The following is an 11,826-nucleotide window of genomic DNA, read 5'->3' on the forward strand; positions in this document are numbered from 1 at the left end:
TATATATTTCAATTAAAAATGTGTGTAAGTATTAAATTTATACACACATTTTCAATTTCCTTTAACAAGATTTCAATTCACTATTCACGAGAATCGAAAATAACTGCCACACGAATAAGAAAAAGTAAATCAAATAATCTAGCGTTATTCTTGAATGCTAAAATAAAATACGAAGTCAGACTATATCGATTACATTTCATTTATTGTTTTTCTGGAAAATTCTGAACTCTGCAGTTTAAAAAAAAAAAAAAAAACGCAATCCTATACGTCCAAATGGCATTACTTATACAAGATATTTAAAATAACTCATCCTCGTTTCGATATTACATAAGGATCGATGTGCCGATCAGATTTAATTCATTGTCAGTTCGGTAATATCCCCAGTGCAGGGCATTGTACCTGTATATGTTGATTAAAAAAATAGTTAATGTTCAATTATTAATATTTTCTATCAGACCGGACTTAACAAATTTAACATCATAAAGCTTAATAAATATTCATTTATATTTCATATCACGAGTATTTCAGGATTGTTCCACAAAATCAAAACTTCCCAGAACAATTCAGATTCATAACCATATGAGTTGCTTGTGATTAGTGAACATTGCTTTAGTTGGTCAATTTTTCCTTTCAAAATATTGGCTGTAAACATTATGGACTTTAAATATTTTTTTCTTTTTTTTTTGTTCGATATTATATTTGGTTATAACAAAAGAATTTTTTAATATTGCTTACCTATAATAGTTTGTAACGATTTAAAAATTTTGTTTAAATTTGTATCCACAAATTTCCAGAACGTGTTTTTGAATTCTGCCACACAAGGACGTTATGTCTCTGCAGTCATTGGATATTGCTAGGTGTTAGCTTAGGTCTACACTTTTTAGTTTTTCATTGGTGACATGCTTTATAAAACCAGTTCAGATTAACATTGTGCAGTAATTGGCTGCCATAATAGCTAGAGAGTTGTTTATAAGTGGTTTAAAGCTGTACGCAATGTACTGTACAGTACATGAAAACATGCATCGAGATGTCCATGTATTTATTGAACCGTTCTAGTTACATTCATTTCCACGTGATAAAAATTTAAGAAGATAATGGGTAACCAGATGTACAGGTACTACACATCCAGCTAGATAAATATATTTGCCATCATAAGACACAAGTCCACACAGAATGATTATTTGCAGATAGGCTGTACAGTTGTCTTAAGGACACAAGTTTTTTGTGACTATTAATTAAAATTTTACCACATGAAAAATAATTATAAGACTCAAGACTTTAAAGACAAGAAAGAATTAAGCATTTTTTGGAAATCATAGGCTTTATTTTTAATAAGATATTCAAATATAGCTGGATATTTTAAAGGTTGTCATTCTCTCGTTCTACGATTTTGTAGTACCGATTGATGAAAATGACTGTCCATCTGAAAATAAATTAGAGAATACAAGTTTGTCGAAAAAACTATACAAAAATCCGAAAATTTTGCATTAGACTTAATTCTATGATATTCCATGAATATTTTGGTCTACTTTATGAATTAAACGGCGATATAAATATTTCCTGACAGATAATAACAGTGGAATATTAGTAAAATTACAGAAGCCAATTTTGCCAATTAGTTTCTAGAGATAAAAAAAAAATAGATAAAAAATATGATTTAGGTTTTCTTAATTTAAATTTTTATTAGCTTTAAAAGATATTTCCTCGCGAACCATGTAGCACGCTTTTTTTCTTTACGTTGGAAAAAATTAAACTTTTGTAAAAACGATTGAAAATACATATTTTATTTATAATTTTAAAACATAAAACCCCTTACAATTACTAACAAAGTGGGCATCATAAACTAATTTCTATTATTCATTTCAAAATCAATTATATTCTTAATTGTATAGTTCTGCCGTAAACGGTAGTTCTTGCAGTATCTTTATGGCGGCGCGACGGTGGCGCTACACCAAGGGAAAATGCATGAACTCTCTGGAAACTTGTGGATACTATCGGCAATGTGAAGAGCTCTTTACCATATTTTGCTTAAGAGACTGAAATTTCTAGTTATGTCACTGTTTAAACGCCATTAAACTTAGATTTAATTTTATGATATTCTCTTTTGGTTTTACGGTATAAATACAAAGTGCTTATTTGACCGTGCATTTGCTTTAATTTCATTTTATATTATCTGATGTACGGTATTCGTTAAACCAAACTTATACTGTATTTTCATATCGCGCCAGTGTGAATTTTCTGATAAGATGGCATCACGAATTCTTTAATCCCGATTACGATGGACCGAGTGGTTAAGATGGCAGCTTGCTGTTCTGGAGACCCGGAATCGAATCCATACGGGTTGAAAAACCCCAGATATTTCTCAGGAATTGTTCCGGCTACATGGGACTCCGTCCCTCGCCACCCAGCGGAACCCATAATGGGCTTGCTAAAAAGATCCTCTTAGTATCTACTAAAGGAATCTTTAAAACAAAATAAACGATCACGTGACCGCTATTCACGAGAAAATTAATATTTTACACTTGCATTTCTATTACTAATTGTATATTGGAAAAAAACCCTTCACTAAACCATTGTCGGATAATCTATTGCTTGAATAAGATTTATATGATTCTTTTTACAGTAAGTTAGCCATTGGAACATCTGCAGATACAAATGATAGAATATGTTCTTATAATGTGGAAGATTTGAATTAATTTTCACCTATGTGTGCACCACGCTTGCACCTTTTGTGACTTTGAGTACATCTAACCTGTGTTCAATTTCTTGTCAAGCTTTCTCTAACAACTTTGCAGAGACATACGCAATAGCGTTTGTTATTCTACTCTTCAGTGTTGCAACATTAGACACACGTTGAAGAGACTTTGTCTTTGACATAACCTCACAGGAAAAATCCATGATGGTTATATTTGAAGATGGTGGTGGCCAGGATATCGGATGTCCAATCCATCTGTCGGAAAATGTGGCAATAAGGAAACTCGAACACTTAACCCCAATATAGTGATGCACCTTCTTATTAGAAAAATCATTCAACTTGTTCGATCGAGATGTTACAAAAAGTTCCAACTTGTTCAGGTACACGCTGGCTGTTATTGTTAATTCGCAAAGAAAGAAAAAATGAAAAAAAAGGAAAAAATTTTACGATTCTTATTTATCAAATATTTACACAAAGTGTATAAAAATACATTATTGATTTTTATTTACGAATCAATAAATTAGCAACAATTCACAAAATAATAATGCGGTTTATTTTAATTTTTACCTAAAATTCACAAAATTATTGAAGTATTTTGAAAAATGCGTTGCAGAAAATATCTAAAATAGAATAACAATAACTGAATCAACAGAAAAAGAAAATATAACATCAAAATGAACAAATTTGAAGTGTCATAAGGAGGGTTATAACACCGGAAATTACAATGGAAAAGTAAAACTGTTTCATATTTATGAAATTAACTTTAATTCTGTTAAATCTTAAAATAGCATTCTACGTGAAAAAATTGGAATTTCGATTTATTTTTATATAATTTTGAAATTTTCAGCATACTCGAAAATATTACACAGAAAAAAAAATTATAAATTCGTTTTGTGGAATTATTTAGACAGTATTTTTTTGTTTACCTTAGTTATAAGTTAAAGCTGTAAAGGCTATAAATATATACTGTACCAATCTGACACTCATAAGTTGACATAATAGAGGAAATTTCGGGAAAGAAAATCAACTTTAGATTACTGGAGACCGCGATGTCAATTTAAAATAAATCCCCCTTTCAGAAAAAATTCACTGAAGAATAATCAAAAACCAATTTCGCAGGATTTTTCTTCTGATGACGGTCAGGCAGAGAATTCCGGCAATAGACTTCGATTCCATAGAAAATCTCGTATATAAAAATACATTAAATTTCTGTAACACTAAAATTAATTCAAAAAATTTTCGACTAGAAATAAATTTTTCAATGTTCAAAAGATGGCGCTAGGCGTTAAATAAGCATGACTGTTCGAATTGAATTTCCAGTCGTCACGTTTGTCCAACATTGCAGTTTACTTTATATTTACAAGTAGAATAATAAATTCATAAATATAAATATTTATACGAAAAAATCCGTTTTTTACAAATAAGAATTTTTACGTGTACAAATTAAATAATGTATAATTTTGTAAGTAAATTTGTTTATTCAAATTTGAAACTTAGTAAGTTTCAAATTTGAATAAACAAATAAATTCAAATGATTTAACTACTTTTGATATTTTCAAAAATACAAAATTAATATATTATATATTAAATAAAAGAAACTATTGCGTAACGCATAGCTACGTGTTTTTTTACGTAAAAAGCGTAACCACTTTTTAATTGCATGTTGTCATTTGCGGTTGGATAATTGGAAGGTGCATTAAATTTTCATGCGTAAAATTAAACTTAAAATTTTAACTACAACGTATTTCAATGCGTTTTATATGAATTTCTGTTTTTCGAGTACTCCTCACCCACCTTCCACCACTTATTAATTGAACATTCAAAGTCTACCCACAGTCTATTATTGTTATCCCCAAGCGGTAGGCTGATGCTTTTAACAGGTCGACCATCTAGGCGTTCTACTACAATTTATTTGGAAAAATGTTTATCTTCTCAATTGTATTTATAAACCTTTCTCTTTTCGAGAATTTGTGCATGTAATTAATGAACTGTTGAAGATAAATTAAAGAACTTTGAGACTCGTGCTACCAATTAATTGATACTATCAATTATTTTTCAGTAAATTAAAATTTTATTATTATTTATAATATTTTCTTATACAAAACAATATTATAAAATTGATTTATATATAAGAAGAAGTAAAAAAAAAATTACGCATCGAGTTTTTCAAATTAAATTTTATTATAAAATATATGTTTTATTCAAAATAAACACTAAAAAGTGAATTATGAGTATAATTATTTTAGCATTTATGAATTATTATCTTTACACAGAAGTTACTTTCCTGTGATAAAAAAAGATTTTCCTTCGATGTTTTATTTCAATAGCATTTGTTATTGTTACGATGTTACAAAAAGACATAAATCTTTTCGCCTGTTTCAATATATTTGGCTAGAAAGTTTTTCTTAGAAAATAGAAAAACAAAACTGTGTTTTTTTATTTTTTTAAGTATTTATTAATAATACATAAAATGATAAAATATATTTCATTTTGTAAGCTTTTCTTTTATGGATTAATTTATTTCGCTCTTTGTTATTAAGGTTACTTTTCCTACATTAAATATTAATACTTTCACCTAAAGTATTATTTTTGAAAGCTAAATTAATATATTTATATTTTAGAAATAGAATAGAATATTTTTAAAATTTTAATTAAAAATGAGAATTAATATATCTGAACGCATATATACAGTATTATCACTATTTTTTTTATAATTTTATCTTCCTTGAATGAGAAATTTCTAATATATTGCCAAGATATAAATATAAACTATTTTCATTTNCTGATGTACGGTATTCGTTAAACCAAACTTATACTGTATTACACCGCACACTGCCAATATGACTTGTGACAAGCTTGAGGATTTCAAATGGGAAATTCTGCAGAACCCATCCTATTGTCCTGATCTTCCATCATGTGACTTTCATGTGTTTGGTGACTTGAAAAAGCACCTGAAAGATACCGGTAGAAGTGCAGATGGCAGGTGGTGGTCACAGACTTCCTAAAGCAGAAACCAGAAGACTTCTATGAACATGGCTCATTCCCCAGTGGAACAAATGCCTCCATGATGGTAGTTAACTGGTTTAACTTACATGTAACAGTTTGCAAATATATTACATTGATTCATTTTCATTTGACTTTTCATATTATTATAAAACCAAAGGCAGGCTCCACAAGACAGACAATAGTGACATGTTTCAGCACATTTTTTTTTTCAATAATCATGCTGAATACAGTGCTGTCCAAAAATCTTGCACCAATTATAAATCTTATTTTGTCTTCATGAGCACTCAAAGTGTTTGCATTAGCAGCATTAAATAAAGATAAAATATATTTTATCATCAATAATGGTATTTTAATCGAATTTTCCAATATTTTGTTTTCTTACAACACAATGTTATGGAGTAAAGCTTGGTTTAGTAATACCGTATTTGTAAAGGAGATAAGTGGGAGATAAGTTACACAGTATGTCAAAGTGCAACCCTGGTCACTTAAAAAAATTGTTACCTTTGAATCTGGAGAAGTTGGCTGTTGGCATTATAGAAGATTTTTTTAAATTTTGAATGCCATTCATGATCAAATAATTCTGAACTTGAAAATATGTTTTTTTATTTGTACTTATTATTTTATAAACTAAAAATTGACAAAATTATTTCTTTCTTGTTTCTTAACATTAAAGAAATCATTTGAAAAGCAAAAATTAAACATCATTATGAAGAGTATTCATTTGTTTTAAATAACAATAGTAATAATTGCATGGTATTGTGGTTTTAATTATAACTTTTAATTTTTTTTCAACAAATTATTTATCTAAAATTCTGAACAAAATAGATTGATAGGAATCAAAATTTAATGATTCGTTGAAAATATGACACATAAAAATTATAAAATGTTTAACATAAATAAAACTAAAATAATAATAATAATAATAATAATAATTGTTTATGGAATTATAAAAATGATAAATTTTACTGTATGGTGAATGAAATTGATTACATAGTGTGAAAATAATGTGAGCTGGTACCTTTTATTTTGTGTATTTTTTCAGAACGAGTTGATAAAATAAAGCAAGCAATGGCTGGATTCACTCTACCATGTTCTTCAGTCCCAAATTGGGCATTCAACATTCCAGAAGATGAATGGAAAGAAAGATTAGTCACAATATTACAGAAGAAAACAAATTAAAATTCAATTCTAATATAATTCTATAAAATAAATGTAAATTATGAAAAATTAATTGTACATATTGTATTTTTGTTCTTAAAAGTTGATACTTAGAATAATTTTATTAATTGTAAAATATTGAGATATTGCAGATGAAGGGTCCATTTCTTTAGAAAACCAATTGTAATTCATGAAATAAATAGAATATTTAACTGCTGCTGTATTAATGAATTTAACTGTTTATAAATGAAGTTCAATTTGTGCAATAAAAAATATCTTAATGTATCAAAGTATAATTTTGCATAATTATTTAAAATATTGTAATCCGGTTTGGCATCATTCTAGACTCGACAAAAATAACTATGAAACTGCTTTTGATGAAATCTTTTTTAAGATGATTTTCTATTTTAAAACTGCATATATAATAAAGTTTAAATTGTAATATGCTTGTGTATTTTCTGAAGTTATTTATTATATATATATTTCAATTAAAAATGTGTGTAAGTATTAAATTTATACACACATTTTCAATTTCCTTTAACAAGATTTCAATTCACTATTCACGAGAATCGAAAATAACTGCCACACGAATAAGAAAAAGTAAATCAAATAATCTAGCGTTATTCTTGAATGCTAAAATAAAATACGAAGTCAGACTATATCGATTACATTTCATTTATTGTTTTTCTGGAAAATTCTGAACTCTGCAGTTTAAAAAAAAAAAAAAAAACGCAATCCTATACGTCCAAATGGCATTACTTATACAAGATATTTAAAATAACTCATCCTCGTTTCGATATTACATAAGGATCGATGTGCCGATCAGATTTAATTCATTGTCAGTTCGGTAATATCCCCAGTGCAGGGCATTGTACCTGTATATGTTGATTAAAAAAATAGTTAATGTTCAATTATTAATATTTTCTATCAGACCGGACTTAACAAATTTAACATCATAAAGCTTAATAAATATTCATTTATATTTCATATCACGAGTATTTCAGGATTGTTCCACAAAATCAAAACTTCCCAGAACAATTCAGATTCATAACCATATGAGTTGCTTGTGATTAGTGAACATTGCTTTAGTTGGTCAATTTTTCCTTTCAAAATATTGGCTGTAAACATTATGGACTTTAAATATTTTTTTCTTTTTTTTGTTCGATATTATATTTGGTTATAACAAAAGAATTTTTTAATATTGCTTACCTATAATAGTTTGTAACGATTTAAAAATTTTGTTTAAATTTGTATCCACAAATTTCCAGAACGTGTTTTTGAATTCTGCCACACAAGGACGTTATGTCTCTGCAGTCATTGGATATTGCTAGGTGTTAGCTTAGGTCTACACTTTTTAGTTTTTCATTGGTGACATGCTTTATAAAACCAGTTCAGATTAACATTGTGCAGTAATTGGCTGCCATAATAGCTAGAGAGTTGTTTATAAGTGGTTTGAAGCTGTACGCAATGTACTGTACAGTACATGAAAACATGCATCGAGATGTCCATGTATTTATTGAACCGTTCTAGTTACATTCATTTCCACGTGATAAAAATTTAAGAAGATAATGGGTAACCAGATGTACAGGTACTACACATCCAGCTAGATAAATATATTTGCCATCATAAGACACAAGTCCACACAGAATGATTATTTGCAGATAGGCTGTACAGTTGTCTTAAGGACACAAGTTTTTTGTGACTATTAATTAAAATTTTACCACATGAAAAATAATTATAAGACTCAAGACTTTAAAGACAAGAAAGAATTAAGCATTTTTTGGAAATCATAGGCTTTATTTTTAATAAGATATTCAAATATAGCTGGATATTTTAAAGGTTGTCATTCTCTCGTTCTACGATTTTGTAGTACCGATTGATGAAAATGACTGTCCATCTGAAAATAAATTAGAGAATACAAGTTTGTCAAAAAAACTATACAAAAATCCGAAAATTTTGCATTAGACTTAATTCTATGATATTCCATGAATATTTTGGTCTACTTTATGAATTAAACGGCGATATAAATATTTCCTGACAGATAATAACAGTGGAATATTAGTAAAATTACAGAAGCCAATTTTGCCAATTAGTTTCTAGAGATAAAAAAAAAATAGATAAAAAATATGATTTAGGTTTTCTTAATTTAAATTTTTATTAGCTTTAAAAGATATTTCCTCGCGAACCATGTAGCACGCTTTTTTTCTTTACGTTGGAAAAAATTAAACTTTTGTAAAAACGATTGAAAATACATATTTTATTTATAATTTTAAAACATAAAACCCCTTACAATTACTAACAAAGTGGGCATCATAAACTAATTTCTATTATTCATTTCAAAATCAATTATATTCTTAATTGTATAGTTCTGCCGTAAACGGTAGTTCTTGCAGTATCTTTATGGCGGCGCGACGGTGGCGCTACACCAAGGGAAAATGCATGAACTCTCTGGAAACTTGTGGATACTATCGGCAATGTGAAGAGCTCTTTACCATATTTTGCTTAAGAGACTGAAATTTCTAGTTATGTCACTGTTTAAACGCCATTAAACTTAGATTTAATTTTATGATATTCTCTTTTGGTTTTACGGTATAAATACAAAGTGCTTATTTGACCGTGCATTTACTTTAATTTCATTTTATATTATCTGATGTACGGTATTCGTTAAACCAAACTTATACTGTATTTTCATATCGCGCCAGTGTGAATTTTCTGATAAGATGGCATCACGAATTCTTTAATCCCGATTACGATGGACCGAGTGGTTAAGATGGCAGCTTGCTGTTCTGGAGACCCGGAATCGAATCCATACGGGTTGAAAAACCCCAGATATTTCTCAGGAATTGTTCCGGCTACATGGGACTCCGTCCCTCGCCACCCAGCGGAACCCATAATGGGCTTGCTAAAAAGATCCTCTTAGTATCTACTAAAGGAATCTTTAAAACAAAATAAACGATCACGTGACCGCTATTCACGAGAAAATTAATATTTTACACTTGCATTTCTATTACTAATTGTATATTGGAAAAAAACCCTTCACTAAACCATTGTCGGATAATCTATTGCTTGAATAAGATTTATATGATTCTTTTTACAGTAAGTTAGCCATTGGAACATCTGCAGATACAAATGATAGAATATGTTCTTATAATGTGGAAGATTTGAATTAATTTTCACCTATGTGTGCACCACGCTTGCACCTTTTGTGACTTTGAGTACATCTAACCTGTGTTCAATTTCTTGTCAAGCTTTCTCTAACAACTTTGCAGAGACATACGCAATAGCGTTTGTTATTCTACTCTTCAGTGTTGCAACATTAGACACACGTTGAAGAGACTTTGTCTTTGACATAACCTCACAGGAAAAATCCATGATGGTTATATTTGAAGATGGTGGTGGCCAGGATATCGGATGTCCAATCCATCTGTCGGAAAATGTGGCAATAAGGAAACTCGAACACTTAACCCCAATATAGTGATGCACCTTCTTATTAGAAAAATCATTCAACTTGTTCGATCGAGATGTTACAAAAAGTTCCAACTTGTTCAGGTACACGCTGGCTGTTATTGTTAATTCGCAAAGAAAGAAAAAATGAAAAAAAAGGAAAAAATTTTACGATTCTTATTTATCAAATATTTACACAAAGTGTATAAAAATACATTATTGATTTTTATTTACGAATCAATAAATTAGCAACAATTCACAAAATAATAATGCGGTTTATTTTAATTTTTACCTAAAATTCACAAAATTATTGAAGTATTTTGAAAAATGCGTTGCAGAAAATATCTAAAATAGAATAACAATAACTGAATCAACAGAAAAAGAAAATATAACATCAAAATGAACAAATTTGAAGTGTCATAAGGAGGGTTATAACACCGGAAATTACAATGGAAAAGTAAAACTGTTTCATATTTATGAAATTAACTTTAATTCTGTTAAATCTTAAAATAGCATTCTACGTGAAAAAATTGGAATTTCGATTTATTTTTATATAATTTTGAAATTTTCAGCATACTCGAAAATATTACACAGAAAAAAAAATTATAAATTCGTTTTGTGGAATTATTTAGACAGTATTTTTTTGTTTACCTTAGTTATAAGTTAAAGCTGTAAAGGCTATAAATATATACTGTACCAATCTGACACTCATAAGTTGACATAATAGAGGAAATTTCGGGAAAGAAAATCAACTTTAGATTACTGGAGACCGCGATGTCAATTTAAAATAAATCCCCCTTTCAGAAAAAATTCACTGAAGAATAATCAAAAACCAATTTCGCAGGATTTTTCTTCTGATGACGGTCAGGCAGAGAATTCCGGCAATAGACTTCGATTCCATAGAAAATCTCGTATATAAAAATACATTAAATTTCTGTAACACTAAAATTAATTCAAAAAATTTTCGACTAGAAATAAATTTTTCAATGTTCAAAAGATGGCGCTAGGCGTTAAATAAGCATGACTGTTCGAATTGAATTTCCAGTCGTCACGTTTGTCCAACATTGCAGTTTACTTTATATTTACAAGTAGAATAATAAATTCATAAATATAAATATTTATACGAAAAAATCCGTTTTTTACAAATAAGAATTTTTACGTGTACAAATTAAATAATGTATAATTTTGTAAGTAAATTTGTTTATTCAAATTTGAAACTTAGTAAGTTTCAAATTTGAATAAACAAATAAATTCAAATGATTTAACTACTTTTGATATTTTCAAAAATACAAAATTAATATATTATATATTAAATAAAAGAAACTATTGCGTAACGCATAGCTACGTGTTTTTTTACGTAAAAAGCGTAACCACTTTTTAATTGCATGTTGTCATTTGCGGTTGGATAATTGGAAGGTGCATTAAATTTTCATGCGTAAAATTAAACTTAAAATTTTAACTACAACGTATTTCAATGCGTTTTATATGAATTTCTGTTTTTCGAGTACTCCTCACCCACCTTC

General features: G+C 28.5%; 1 protein-coding gene across 1 annotated transcript in view; it reads left to right on the forward strand.

Moving 5' to 3' along the window:
• The window catches only part of LOC111636336 (male-enhanced antigen 1-like), a 33,513-nt gene extending 26,208 nt beyond the window's left edge, over window positions 1-7,305 (forward strand). Inside the window, exon 4 of the mRNA XM_023381557.1 lies at window positions 6,744-7,305. Coding sequence (XP_023237325.1) covers window positions 6,744-6,880 — 137 coding nt within the window. The 3' untranslated portion in view covers window positions 6,881-7,305. The remainder of the gene's footprint in view (window positions 1-6,743) is intronic.
• The last annotated feature ends 4,521 nt before the right edge of the window (window positions 7,306-11,826 follow it).

This window comes from Centruroides sculpturatus, unplaced genomic scaffold (assembly GCF_000671375.1).
Source record: "Centruroides sculpturatus isolate CEXI.00-Female unplaced genomic scaffold, Cexi_2.0 scaffold841, whole genome shotgun sequence".
NCBI classification, from domain to species: Eukaryota; Metazoa; Arthropoda; class Arachnida; order Scorpiones; family Buthidae; genus Centruroides; species Centruroides sculpturatus.